This window comes from Macrosteles quadrilineatus, unplaced genomic scaffold (genome assembly GCF_028750875.1).
Source record: "Macrosteles quadrilineatus isolate MER2022 unplaced genomic scaffold, UCM_ALF_1.0 Scaffold_5__1_contigs__length_97177068, whole genome shotgun sequence".
In the NCBI taxonomy this organism is placed as follows: Eukaryota; Metazoa; Arthropoda; class Insecta; order Hemiptera; family Cicadellidae; genus Macrosteles; species Macrosteles quadrilineatus.
Window position 1 is genome coordinate 81,397,275 of NW_026542598.1, and position 15,132 is coordinate 81,412,406.

Genomic DNA, 15,132 nt, shown 5'->3' on the forward strand with positions numbered 1-15,132 from the left:
CAACAAAATCCTTAATATTGTGTTACTGTTTTGACAGTAAGCATGTATTTTTCTATCATGAATAAATATAATGTTTAAGATAGCAAAATCAGTTATCAGTAAATGACTAATGAACACATTTATCAAAATATTATCTTGAATTACAAATAAAGTTGATGAATGCTTGCTGAAATTCTGTATTGTTACTATAAACAAAAATGCTTCTTTCAACTTGTGATTTTTTCCTGTAGAAAAATCTTGTAATTGTAAATGTTTATAAAGACAAGTAAATCAATCATAGTAAAGTAAAAGTACAATTACAAGTTGTCAAACAATGAGTGATGAATCTAGTTTATAGCAAAGAGTTTCTAGAAGCAGCACCGCCGTGGTTTGTCATCGGGTCTGTCATTGGCGTACTTCTTGAGGAATTTATCGATTATAACAAACAAATATATTGCTCTTCACGAATGAGGATATACTTTTCCTTTAAGTTTAGTTGAATAAAAAAATTAAAGTGGTGAATTATAGCCTTTTGAAACCAAGCTAAAGGTAAGTTTTCAATTAGTTAAATACTATAATAAAAAATATGAATTTTAATAAATACATTAGTTAAACACTTAAATACTAAATCTTAGTTTTAAATTTAGTCATTTTCAAAAGTCATTAGAATAACAGATATAAGGAATGAATTTTACGTCACTTGTAGTGATATATCTCCCAAACTTTATTTTGTTTTTAATTTTTTCAATTAGTTAACAGATAAATGAGAGGCAATTTTGAGCACAGAAAAACGAATTCAAAAGGACAAGGTAGAAGAGTCCCAGTCCACCATCATGACTCTCCTACTCTGGGCCTTCAGATTCAAAAATTTACCAATCATTGTGTAAGGTGGCAGACAATTGTAGACATTTTTACTAGTTCAGTCAACTGTGATGACCCCTACTCCATTCTAGTCTCCTAATACAAAATAGATATGTCCTGCCTAATGGTACGGTACCAGGGTGGCAGAATTTAATACAGTAGACTCCCTCTTATCTGGGACCGAGGCCAGTCCGGATAACGGGTTTTCCAGTTAAACCAACGTCCCCAAAAACTCGTTATTTAACCCAAATATTTGACTTGAACTCAGGAGAGCATTGTATTTAGACATTTGATGACTGGTCTCAAATCTTTCCCACGAGAACAGTTGTTTCAGTACAGCCGACGTCCTGCCGATCTAGTCCAGTTAAACCAATGTGCAGATAAGAATTGTCCGGTTAAAGAGATGTCATTTCCGCCGAGTATACTCCTAGTCCGGTTAAGATAAGAGGGAGTCTACTGTATGGACTTACCACCCTGAAAACTACTACTCCATTCTAGCCTCCCAATACAAAATTAATCATTTTTGCCTAAGAGTACCAGGGTGGCAGAACTTGTTGGGACCTTACGAGTTGAGTCACCCACCCATGCTGACGCCTAACTTCATCCTGCTCTCCTGACACAAAATTTTACCAATTATATTTTAAGCCTACCAGGGTAGCCGGAACATCTCAAATAATTGATAACATATCTTCAAGAAGAACTGTTTATATTGGAATTAATACTAATTTGAAATAATAACTTCGCCAAATTGGCGAAGTTATTATTTCAAATTAGTAATTGATAACATAATAGAAACATTACTATTTGAGTCAACTATGATGGCCAAAAACTGTATCCCCTGCCATATTCTATATGTTTAAGGTAACTAAGCTTGCTATATGCGTCTGGCAACTTTAGTACAACTATCCACCACTGTGATGTATTGTTGCGCTGCCCGCGCTGCAGCAATGGCCTGTTTTTGTAGTGGGGCCTTGGTAGAATGGAGTGTGTGGATTGTGTAGCTTTGCTACTGACCAAGACCAGCTGTTTCATTAGTCAGGATAATTTTATATCTCACAATGATCAGAAACAGCTGGGTCCAGTTTCAAACGATATAAAAGCTATTGACTTTTCTCAGGATCGATCCGGCAACCTTTTGATTGTTAGGCGATCACTATAACCAATCAGCTAATCAGCCCTTTATCTCAGTACAGGGTGTCAAAATACAACCTTTGACTACATTTCCCTACTCTAAGCCATTAGTTAAAAGATGCTCTATGTAACACCATGACATAAGTCTCGGTAAAAATCAGTGATGACTGTCTCATAATTTATGTTGTAAACAATTATTTTGTAATGGCAAAATGTATGATGTAAATTATGGCATTGCCATGAGTATCAAAGGGTAAAATGAAATACTTATTTATTATAGTGAATGAGTAATAGATTGATAAGATTATCTATACATTATCATCTTCAAACTGATTTAGTCTGTTTTATCTTAACCACACTATGCCACAAAGTTTTGTATGAATTGATAGAATTGGTAATTATTATCAGTCTGTGTAGGCTCTTACATTTTTTTTTTCGAGTTTTCAGATTGAGGAAAAATGCAAGTATCCTACAAACCAACATTTGAGATAGCCCTCATAATTCAATTACATGAACAAGTCAATCTAAGGATCTCTCTAAACTGGTTGTTACAAATAATTATTGCTTCGATGCTCGTCAGACCTGATTTTTGAGATGACGCCTTGAAACCTGTGACTCAAAACTTTAAACAGTATTGCAATGAACTTGTTCAACCAGTACTTTGTGTACTATGTTGGGTTATTCATAATTTTCCAGTTTGTTTTTGGCGACAGTAAGTAAAGTATTGGATACATATTTTAAGTTAAGTTATAAATACATTGGAACTCGATAACAGGTGTCATTTTCACTGTTTCACAAAAGTTATTGCAAACCTCGATAAGAAGTCAACCTTGACAAACAAGTCCTTTTCAATAATCCCCATGAGTCTTGTTATTGAGGTCCTACTGTATTTTTAAAGTATCCTATAAAAGTAAAAATTCTGTAATTTTTTATCCTTTAACAAATCCGCATTACATTATTTTGTATGGGGCTAAAATTTGATCTTCATTTGAACACAATCTAAATTTTTTTATGGAAAAGTACTGGCTAGTTATACAAATGAGGACAAATTTACATACTAGATGAACTACCCAGAGTCGGCCTTAGGCAGATGCTAACAGTGTGGCCACATAGGGCCCTGCGATTGGTAGAAATACTAGAAAGTTTATAAAAGTCCGTGAATTTTACATCAAATATGAAAGATGAAAAAGGGGGAAAGTAAGTTCTAATAATACCGATATTTTTGTTTGTGATACTCATTTTTTGGTAGTGAGGGGCCCCGCTTTGAATGTTTGCACTGGGCCCTGCACCACCTAAGGCCAACTCTGATTCTACCATTTATAAATTTAAAAATTGTGCACAGATCAAAAGAGATGTATTCCAAGCCAGCAATCATAACATTCAAATAGTTGTATTAAAATTAAAAACTTCATTACTCATGATGCTTGTTTTAAAATCAAAGACGACTATGAAGAGTTAAAAATTGTAATCGGTTGAATTTAAATAATTTGAATTACATTTTTATGTTGCTTGGAGGGTACAGTCAAAAAAACCTCACAAGGCACTTCCTAGATAGGGTGAAAACTCTGTACTATCCTCAAAGTAAACGTTGAGTCTTCCTTAAACTCTACCTCTCACCTGGCCCTGATCGACTTAGCAGAAAGTTACAGAAGTGTACAGAAAGTTACTGTCATTGGTTTGAGGTAGGGATGGACGAGATTGGATTTTTAGTTCGAGACGAGACGAGACGAGATTTTTAATTTCTCATAAAATTTCGAGACGAGATTTCTCTTCTCATACACAACGGGAAATGCACGTTAGAAATTTTACCTGATTTTGTAACATTGTTAGATGACTGTTTAAATACTAAAATAATGATAATAGGCAAGAATATTTACAATCTTTCATTAAATAACATCAGCATAACATTTTTTTATTAATCACGCCTAACTTATTAAAAATGCCTACGATTAGGAAACATGGTGATATCAGTTAGGATAGAGTTCAACTTATCCTAAAATAAAATAAATCATAAAATAAAAGCAATATTAATTTTTATAAAATAGTTACTTGTTTTGACTTTTTTTATAGTAATAAAACATTCCTCACACTGCTTACACTTAACAAAACTTCTCAAATGTTATTAAAGTAATATTATTAAAATAATGAAAGTAATATTTACATTAAAAGAATTAAAGTAATATTTACATTAAAAGAATTAATTAAATAAGAACGCCTTCGAAAAGGAAACGCAACTACAACACGCTCCTGTATTGCGGGTATTGCATTGACTTTCTGCAGGCGTTTTAAATTTTTTTTTTTTTTTTTTTTATTCTCGTCTTGATAAAAATCTCGGCCAAAAAGTAATCTCGTCTCGTGTAACGAGATTGAAAATTTCCCAAAAATTTCCCGAAATTTCGAGACTTGACCATCCCTAGTTTGAGGAGAGTAAGTCTCAGTGGCAATTCGGTGGCAAAAGCCTTGTTATGACAAGGCATTATTTTCCGCCATAATCAACCCTTTCCACACATAATGCCCCACACCGGCCACAAAGGAGGAGGGGTGAGAGACCAACTGCCTTAGGGTTGTTTTGCTGTACATTACTGTTTTAAAATCAGAGGCCGTGTAACTTACACATATGTTATTCATTATTGTTAATCCCACAACTGTTGCAGGTCTGACGCAAGCTTGGTTTGCTACTTTCATTTGCTATTGAACCAAATTTACAACTCTGCATATTTTCAACAAGACTCTTCTGACATTTAGTTGTGAATATGTTCATCTCTACCTTGATAGCAAATTATCAATTAAATTTCCAACAAGATTAAAAATCTCACTGAAACTTAGCATTGTAAGTCTTTGTTAGTATGGTTTTTGTACTGTTCAAAAGATTGCGGTTTTTTACTTAATAAAAGTACAATTTTTAATTGTGAACTATCTTGGTCAACAGAAAATTTAAGTTACCCTTATGTTTCCTGTTGTTTTCAGTCTCATAATCACACATGTAAAAGGAATGGAAATAAAACCCTCATTAACAGTTGGTGAAATTGTTATTTACTAAGCGTTATTAAACTCGTATTAAATAATAACATAATGTCTCAACTAGAATTAACAAAAAACTGATACGAGAACACAAACATCTGGACAGACTGTGTTTTTTGTACAAACAAAACTATTATAAACAAAAAATAAAAAATAATTACAATAGTGCGTTTTACTGTTGAAAATTGCACTCGTTCACATTGCACACGGTGCTTCGAATGTACAAAATATACTCTACGAGTTTATATATTAGGACTTTCTATCTTTAATGATATTTACATCTAAGCCTTTTGTAGAAACCTCAATATACACAAATAAAATTATCACTTTTTCTTGGGATAGCCAAAATGTAAAAAAGTAACTAACCCAACTCTTAGAAAATAACTACGCAATACAAAAAGTGTATTAATAAATTAACAGCTAACACTATATAACATTTGATTTAAATACATATTTGCTTTGATTCTCAATAAAAATCTTTCACGAATGAGCAATGGCACTTGTTTCTCCTCAATCCAATCTCGTATTTACAATATTAGTTCGCAATGCAAAAAATACTTTTAGTATATTCGAATTAGCATATACGTTCGCAACGTAAAATGTTTAGTCGTTATCCTACTCGTTACGACTGTACACGGTAGGTCGAGTTACTTGTTACTAATGGTAATATAATATTAATAGAGTTAAACTATGTCTTTTTAGTTCCGAGCGGAACAGCCTCTAAGACTATTCCACGCTGATTTTTTGTATCATAAATCTATTAAGTAGTTGGAGATTCAAAGTAGTGAGCGAGAGTTCAGAGACGGAATGGTGCGCGAGGGTCTGTAGGCGTGGAAGACTTGGAGGACGCCCGTCGAGCTGCGCCAGTCGAAGTGTCGGATGCGCCGGATGGCTTACGAGTAACCTTGGTCGACGACAGACCTCCCGGCACCGGGGTCGATGATCCTGACGGAGTTCTTGTCCTACAATCAGAGATATATATTACACTAAAAAGCAACATACTACCAATTTATAAATGCCCTTTGTATGAATTAAACAACATACAGATTAATGTAACAAAGCTAGCTAATGTGGTAAAATAAGTCAAATTCTTTTCATTTGATAGTATCCAGATGATAAATATTCTTGTTTAATAGTATATTCTTCTAAATATTTGGTGTTAAGTTTAATAACTACGACTGCAATACCTTTACGAACAGTATCAACACATAGAAATACATTTCGGAAATTTAACCACAACCATATACAGTAAGACTCCCTCTTATCTGGACTCCTCGGGACCGAGGCCAGTCCGGATAACGGGTTTTCCGGTTAAACCGACGTCACTAAAAACCTGTTAAAACGGACCATTTACTGTGATATTCGACTTAAATTTAGGAGAGTATTGTATTTAGACACGTGATCACTGGTCTCAAATCTTTCCCACGAGTACAGTCGTTTCAGTTCCTGCTGATCTAGTCCGGTTAAACCAATGTGCTGATAATAATTTTCCGGTTAAAAGGTGTCCGGATAAGAGGGAGTCTACTGTATTATAAACACTTCCATAATTAAATTAAATGTTTACTACAATAGTTCGTAATAAACCATCACACTTCACTCAAAAATAGAGCACAAATTACTGCTGTAGTGAGGAGTACCTTATAGGTCGAGGAATGTTAGATGAAGGAGTAGGTATTCCTGAAGTCCAGCTGCATGTAAGGAAGACAACAAATTGAAATAGTTTCTTACTAAAAAAGAACCTTTGAGAGAGAAATTTCATCTCTAAAGTAAGTAGGAAATGTCACAAGATTGGATTTATAGAAAAAAAAGTTCTCTATGAAGTGAACCACAACAAAATAAGATTTGCTGTTTTTATAAGGTTTTATACCATTACCTGTTAAAAAAACAAGTTACATTAAATGCCTAAATGGTGATAATATTACTGCTTTTACCAAGGCAACACTAATCAAAAAGGCCGTAATGCTCCTCAAGGATGACCTCAACATAAGCGACGGCAATGACGCAACGTTATTTTTTTAATTATACTTTTGTTTTCCAAGAAAATATTTAAACAAGCAGCTGATCACAAACGACAAACATTACGTCATTGCCGTCGCCTACGATGACGTCCTTCCAGAGGAGCATTACGGCCTGTTTATTTAGTGTTGCCTTGCCTTTCCTTGTTGTGTGTTAAACCTTTGGTGATAATTAACAAAATCAGCTGATTTGTTAGTATTGACCATTCATGAAGCAAAATTATGTTGGCTAAATTCAATTTGGGACATAAATCGGTTGAAAAATTAATGTAATTGAGCCTATGTTCTGAAATTAGTTTTAACTGTTAAAACATCCTATGTATAGTAAAAATTAAAGCATATGAGGTAAGCTAAATAATGTATCAAATAAGCTTTTATTAGAAAATTGTCACAATGCTTTCTTTAAAAAATTACAAATTATAAAGACCTTACAACCTATGCATGGCTATTTGGAGATTTCAAAATGCAGTTTTTTTTTTTAATTTCAGGTAATTCTACTGTTTACAAGATGCGATTAGGCCTTGGATGCCTGCATGCTTGGAATAATATTTTATTTTTACAAAATAAACATTTAATAAAAAAAACATTTTTGCAATGCAGGAGCAGTTAAAGGTTTCAAATGCTGATCTACATTAGAGATTAAAACATTTAATAACACTAAAAAAACACAATACCGTACAAAATGTAATACTTTTTTTAATAAACATTTTAAGGCCCCCTGCACTCTTTTTCATACAGGTTTGGAAATTTAGAATGAAATTGAAATTAGATTTAATGTAAAATGTTTATAATATACCCACTATTTTTTATTTTTTACATTTATCAGTGATGAAATGGTTTAGGAGAGTAAATCTGGTTGTAAAAACCAAATATGCTATTTTAAAACACATAAAAAATAAAATCTAAATAAAAAATAAACCAGAACACAAAAAAAACCTAAATAAATACAAATGACAAACCGCATAAAAACTTGGGTAACTAAGAATTATGTGAGTTTTACAGAACGGTTTTAAACATGATTTATTTACACCAACAGCTTATTTATCAAATTTTAATTTAAATATGGCAAAATGAAAGCAAAATTTTAATTTTTTTAACAATACTAAGAATTATAAATTTCAAATCACTTATAACGCAAGATATGTGTAAACACAGTATACCAATCTAAATTCTAAGAAACTTGGCAAAAACGTAATATAAAATAGCTAGCCTATAGCTAAATATTTATTTGCAAAAATCTATATATGACCGCGGTGAGAAAATCCCCCATATAGGTTAGTCCAAAAGTGTGTCTTTTATAAGGTGCATTGCCTAACAAATGAAAAAAGGGTACTGTATTAACATTACAAAAATGTTGTATAAATTATAAGAGTAAAAACTTATTGACACAACAGTGGAATTTTGTACCGGAAATCACATGAAATTAACATTCAAAACTGGGCAAAATATCTAGAAAATACAGAACATTGAGGGAGGCTTATTTACACACAAAAAAATTTAGCTAAATGAAAACTAGAATTTTGATTTGTTCTAAAAATAGAACACAACATAAATGTACCAGAAAAAGGCATTTTAAATCATTCATAAGTTATCTATTTACTTATTCATAATTAACACATAAAAAGTAATAGCAATTTTGAAATCGTTTAAACTATTTCAAGTAATTACTTGTGAATTTAATAATTTATTTAAACATATTTTATTACTAATTAATTATTTTGCAGCTAGCATAACGGACTTCAGTATTAGAGTGACAATGCAAGACATATCCACTAAAACTTGAGGGGTTTTTGACCTTTTCAAAAGTGTTTGTGCTAAATGGACAAAACCACTGGACCAAACAACAACAAATGTAGACCCAACAACACTGAAAACAAACTTAAATATTACAAAATGAAAAGAACATTCTGGCCTTGGCTATGCAAATGCAAGACATGTACATCCTTTGGTTACAACATTGACGACCTGCAAAAGCATGCCACACGCACTCGACACTCATGCTACAATACCCAGAGGAAGAAGAAGAAGAAACTGGCACGGCATCCATCATTGCCAACCCGACATAGACTGGGATACGAGACCGGCTGTTACCAACCACAAAACAATTTAATTACTATCATAATTACCATTTCTATCACCTCATAATAAGTTTAACACCTTCTCCTAACTTATAAAGACCAAGAAGTCAAATAAACTTACCTTTGTAAAACCTGTAAATCCATACAAGAGTATGGATTGTATTAATCATGATTTGGCTACACAATAGGAAGAAATGTTTTTTTTAAGAGATCGTTAGAAAATTAGCTTTCAGATATACAAAAAAAGCTACATATCATTATGTACGCTGACATTTTTACTTTAAAATTCTTCAAAGTGTAAACAACTAAAATTTTAATTCTCATCAATCCACTCTCTGAAAAGTCCTACAATAGGATGACATATCAGTGTTGTGTTCCTTAACCTTTTTGTATACAAAACCACCTAGACTCTACTTTCCTTAGGTAAGATAGCTGAACACTACCCCTCTCCAAAGGAAAACCCCATCAAATAGAAGTATTTTCTTAAAATATAATGATTGATTAGATTCCACTGTCAACAGTGTCAACATGATAAAATTTATCTAGACTCAAGTATTAAAATAATAATTTCTTAAAGTATTCAGCAATGGTTTATGATTAGCCGATGAATAAATGAAATTTCAATGAACACACAAGGTTAATGCTTACCAGGAAACCATGAAATTGAACAGTAGGCCATGTTAAATCCAGCACTAACACTACGGACTATTATTACGGTCTAAACTAGTTTAATACCAAAACTTACACTGGCATGTACAACCTTTAAAATTCATAATTAGTAAAACCATCCACTAACTGTGTATAGTGTAAAATTGGTACAACTCCTAATATCCATCTGGGACAGAAATTAATGCATTTGTTATTTTTGTAATCACTACGGGTTTTTTTTCCTTTTCGGACGCTAGGCACGAGCCCGGGATTGTTTTTCACATTACTTCAGGCTAGACCTAGGGTTTGCGGCATTATCACTTAGATAAAAATCCATTGGTGATTTGGCGGGATTTGATCCCGAGACCTCAGATACCAAAATCCTGCGCTCTAACCACTAGACCAGCTCGCTCCCCAATCACTACGGTATGGAATGAATGCATTTTGGAATGAATTAATATGGTATGGAATGAATGAATTTGGAATGAATCAATATGGTATGGACTGAACGCAAAATTGATTGTTCAAGAGTGATTGTGATTGATTTGTTTGTTGATTGATTGTGTTGGTAAACATTAATTTAAATTTTGTTCACATTCGTAAATTCTACGCTATGTTGTTTTAAAACAGCTAACAGATGATTCTAATAATAATTTCTTGAAACCACCTTATTTGGCACACAAAGGTCTGATGGGTAGTCATCAATAAAAATAGGGATTACAAAAGCAAAGTATGTTCAGTAATTGCAAGATAACTTTGAAGCAATACATTTGTGATAGTTTAAAGAAATGCTAGTGACATGTGTCGAGACTTGAGCAGCCAGAAAAGAAGACTTAGGCCAGTGAACAATAGGATATTTAGAAGTAAATTACGACAGTTGGAAAACAAAAATTGTAACGTAGATTTAAAAGACTTTGACAAAACAGGATATGTAGTTTAAGACGAGGATATAAGTGAAGGGGAAAAAATGTTGAAGGGAAAAAAGCTTCAGTTACCAGAACATACTGTCTTTTCACGCCGGAACAATTAAAAACCCCAATGATCCAAGGAATGTTGGATCCAGTTTTGAAACATCAAAAGTTTATTTCCTCATGGACCTAGCTGGCGAATTCTACTGTAATATTTAATGTGGATTGTGTAGTTAAGCGCAAGACGATTGAGATGTACATGCCAGTGAGAGTTGACAGTCGAGGATTGTTTACCTGGCAGGGGTGGTGGAGGTGGAGTTAGATGCTATGGTAGGGATGCTAGATGCCCTTGGTATAGACGACCTGACAACCACATTAGTGAGTTAGACATTAGTTGTTAGTGCCCCATCACTACTACACTAACAAACCTGATTCCAAGTTCACCGCACAGTTTTATGGGAGATAATTGTACTATTAATATTACTGAAGACATGTTTATCATCATACAGGTTGCGCCAACTGTCTCGACCCTCGTAAAGGTGCTCAAGTACATTTTACTAATTTATGTACCTGCTTTTCAAACTTTGGTGTTTTTACACTATGATTTGTTTTGGCTTATGTATAGCCAAAATAGGTAAAATAGTCAACAAATTTAAGAAAAATTCAAAGAAAGTGTAAGAATTTTTATGGAACCTGATGTTAGGACGGCTTCGTACTGTACAGTGAACATGGAATAAAGTATAGATTTTAAAAATTAAAGTTATAACGTTTACATTTGGCGATGTTGGTTAAGGTATTATTTATGATATTTTTCATTACTGATTTAAGATTAGGGACTGACTATTTTTTTTTGTTTTAGAAGTAACCAAATATTTTAACATCTGGAATCAGGCTTAACTATAGTATCACCACTGAGGCACAAACCCGGACAGTGTTTGTTGTTTTCAGTTACAGTGTTTCCCAGCACTGCCCGGGTTAGTAAACCCTTAGGGGACCAACTTCCGATTTTTCGGTAGTTAGTATTTTTTGCTAAAAATACCAACTTACAATATATTGGCATTTTAAATAAACAATTATAAAAAAAAAATCTAAAAAGTTAAAAAATCAAGAATAGCATGCAAGAAATGTTAAAGAGGACTGATATTCAAAAGTTATAGAATTTTTCTATAACATCGCAGAAACTGTTAAAAGTACCCCGGTCCTACGCAGCACGTCATATAATATAGCAATTACAGGTCTCTAAAGGGCTAATTGTGTTATTTTCTACCATTTCTACATTTCTTCTAAGCTGAAAAGGGGCAGATTCAAGATCTCTAAATGTCAAAAAACTTTTTTACTTATCACTGAAAAATAAATCTACATTAGAATAGAATGTAACTATCACATAATAATGTATGTAACGGTCCGTTCTTAATTTACATAAAAAAAAATTGAAATATAGGTGCAATTGAGACAATTGCATTATATTTTTGGCTGAGCAGATAAATAGTCTGGCTTCAAAAAACTGAATACCAACACGAGTTGAATACTTTATTTTTTGTATAAAACTTTAATAATTTTAACCCTACCTCACATATGCTGTAAAATAGTTTTAGCATCAATGTTATATCAATAAAATTTCCAATACGCTATTATTAACCGCTTGAATGAAAGTGGGTTGAAAATGTTAATTTTGTGGTCAATCCAAATATAAAAAGATGAGTTGCAATTGTCAAAAGTAAAAAATAAGTTATTGGGTTAGAAACCAATGATGTTTTAGTTATTGTTTAGTATAAGCTAAATTACACTTAAAAATAAACTTCCACTAAGAAATACCTGAATAATTCTTATCAAGTCATCCACAATGATTTTAACAATTTTTAAAGGAATTTATTGTTATTCTTCCCTTACAAACATGAAAATCTCCACTGTAAATTTTTCTCCATGTTCTATATGATTATTTAGACACATGCACCATACTCTAAAGTAACCCAGATGAAAATTATAGTATGAGAACTATGCAATGTTGCTGACCAACAGAATTCATACAAGTATTATCTGTAAAATAAGGTGTCCAAGAAGCTTCCATCGTTGCTAAGGGATTAAGTTCAAATCTGAAACGGGAGCTGTATTCTTAACTTTATCCACCACTTTTTTTTGCCACTCCCAACCCCTTAAGTAACAAGTCTTGATGAGTACACTATAACAATGTGAGGAAAAATTAAAGCTTTGACTATTAATACAACAAGACATTCCATCCCCATGTTCAAGTTGTCACCAGTTTTTTTAAATAAAAATTTTCGTAGTTGATGTGAGCCGCCAACAGATTGTGCTGACCTAAAGTACCAAATTAAAATTTCTGTTAAAATATATGTACTTTTTACCAAATCAAACTAATAGAATGACTTATTGTGAGCTATTGCAACTGATATGACCCATCATCTATGTAGCAACAAAAAATAAGGTATGAAATAGAATTTTCTGTGACTGGCTCACTCAACTAATATTCTTTCTGAATACAAATCGGCGACAGCTGATCCGTATAGATGGGATGTCTACTTCAGTATCCAATAGTCAATGGTTCAAGGCTCTGTCAAGTATGAATCTTGTTCTGTGAGGAGTTTTTTGGACACCTTAATTCACACACTATTGTAGGAGTTTTAAACAACTGCCTACTCTAATATAAAATGGTTATAATCAATATTACTGTGATGCCCGACTGACTGCCAGAGTTACACAGACTCACCTAGCAGACGCCGTTGATGCGGAGGAAGTGGTGAGGCCGGACGGTGATCTCGTACGACTCGCGCTGCCGTTGAGGGTCGGTACTGTGAGCTTGCGCGGCGTGGCCGACCCACTGGCCGAGCGTGTCCCTGTCAACGACCTCCTCGGGATACGACTAGGTGTTCCATCATCTGGTATAAACAATGTCAATTAAATGTATGAACTTCATTGATAGCATGATAAGTTGTTTTAAGTTAAACAAACGTAAAACTTTTTTTATGTTTGAAAATGTTAATGTATAAGGGAAAACTTTTTTTAAACAAGAGCTTGAATTCCAGAATTTGATTTAGAACTGAAACTTTTGTTGAAAAAAGTGTAGGGATCAGGATAGCAGATACCCTAATCTGAAAATTATAACCACTTAAAAATTTAATATCAGACAAGACTGAATTTCTTGTGAAACTAATCGACTCATCAATAATTTCTTTCAATGAGTATGAATGCCTAATGAATAGCATTGCTTTGGATACTTTGGATTTGGAAAACTGAATATTTGGCTCCAACATATCAATAATTGGTATTCCCCGCAGAAAAAAAGCTAAATCAAACCTAGCACAGTAATAAAGGTACATAAAAATCATTGTTTGAAACTTTGAGAAAAATAATTACTCTTTTAGAATATAACATACTAAACTTACCGGAACTGGCAAGAGAGAGGTTGGAGCCGTGACGACTGGGAGGTTTGCTGCCAGTGCGGCTGGGAGGTCGGCTGTTGTTGCGACTACCAGGCAGACTGCCACCTGTACAAAACCAAATACTTCACCACTCTGACTTCTTTCCCTTAAAACTTGACTTTCTTTCATAACAAATGCGACAAGTTTAAGGCAATGTTTTGGTGAAAATCCAATCAGATAAATGGAAATCTGCTTAGTCTGCAGGTTTGCTCGTTTGCTGCAACGTGGTTTATTTTATTTTCTAAAAGTTGCTGATTTACACATTTATGTTTCTTGTGATGTACATACCTGGCGTGAGACTGGACCGTCGTCCGCTGGGCGTAGACACCTTCCTGGGAGTGCGGGAGTACAGTGGCGAGCTCTCGTTGTCACTGAGTGAGTCAGGAGTTCCTGACATGCGACCGGACCTGGCCATCGGAACACTGCGAGCACTGCGCTCCCTTACCTGTCACACACCATGACGGTTACATGTGGAAATCTTTAGTTAAAACTGTAAAAAATTCCGGTTTGTAAATTTTTTAAGAATCTATTTGGGGAAAAATTAATAGGCTACATTGTTATTTATTTTTGGCATGGATAAAATCTCTAGCTATTGAAAGTTCAAAGGTGATTCAGATGACTTTAACCATAGACTTAAATTTGACTTAAATATGTATAGCCTATTTGGCTAAATCCTTATAATGTAGGTTCTGTCAGTATAATTGTAGTTTCAAGGCTCAGGTCGCTTCATCTAAACTTAGGTAGCTTAAGATCTACTACCCTAAGCCTTGAAACTAGTCATAAGAAAAATAGAAGGATTTATGACAATAAAAGATACACAAAATATGTATTTTGTGGGGTTGAAAGGCATTTCCAAAGATAGTGTTTTATTTTTATTTTTTTATTTTGACCATAATCAAACCAGGACTCAAGTATAAATTCTTTTTTGAATATAATTTTAGAGTTGTAGCCAATTTAAGAATTAAAAAAAAAACTTTGTGTTTAATTCAGCCACAGACAGGTGCACTGATTACAGTTATCTTTATTATAAGCAAATTTAACCAGGTAAAACTGA

The 15,132-nt window shown here is 33.4% G+C and overlaps 1 protein-coding gene across 1 annotated transcript in view; it reads right to left on the reverse strand.

Annotated features, from left to right (window-relative positions):
- Positions 1 to 4,981: 4,981 nt before the first annotated feature.
- LOC128995404 (microtubule-actin cross-linking factor 1, isoforms 6/7-like) overlaps positions 4,982 to 15,132 on the reverse strand; it is a 38,471-nt gene continuing 28,320 nt past the window's right edge. Inside the window, exons 16-22 of the mRNA XM_054420413.1 lie at positions 14,367 to 14,523; positions 14,043 to 14,144; positions 13,367 to 13,535; positions 10,936 to 11,004; positions 9,017 to 9,091; positions 6,630 to 6,680; positions 4,982 to 5,954 (exon numbers count right to left, since the gene is read on the reverse strand). Coding sequence (XP_054276388.1) covers positions 5,789 to 5,954; positions 6,630 to 6,680; positions 9,017 to 9,091; positions 10,936 to 11,004; positions 13,367 to 13,535; positions 14,043 to 14,144; positions 14,367 to 14,523 — 789 coding nt within the window. The 3' untranslated portion in view covers positions 4,982 to 5,788. The remainder of the gene's footprint in view (positions 5,955 to 6,629; positions 6,681 to 9,016; positions 9,092 to 10,935; positions 11,005 to 13,366; positions 13,536 to 14,042; positions 14,145 to 14,366; positions 14,524 to 15,132) is intronic.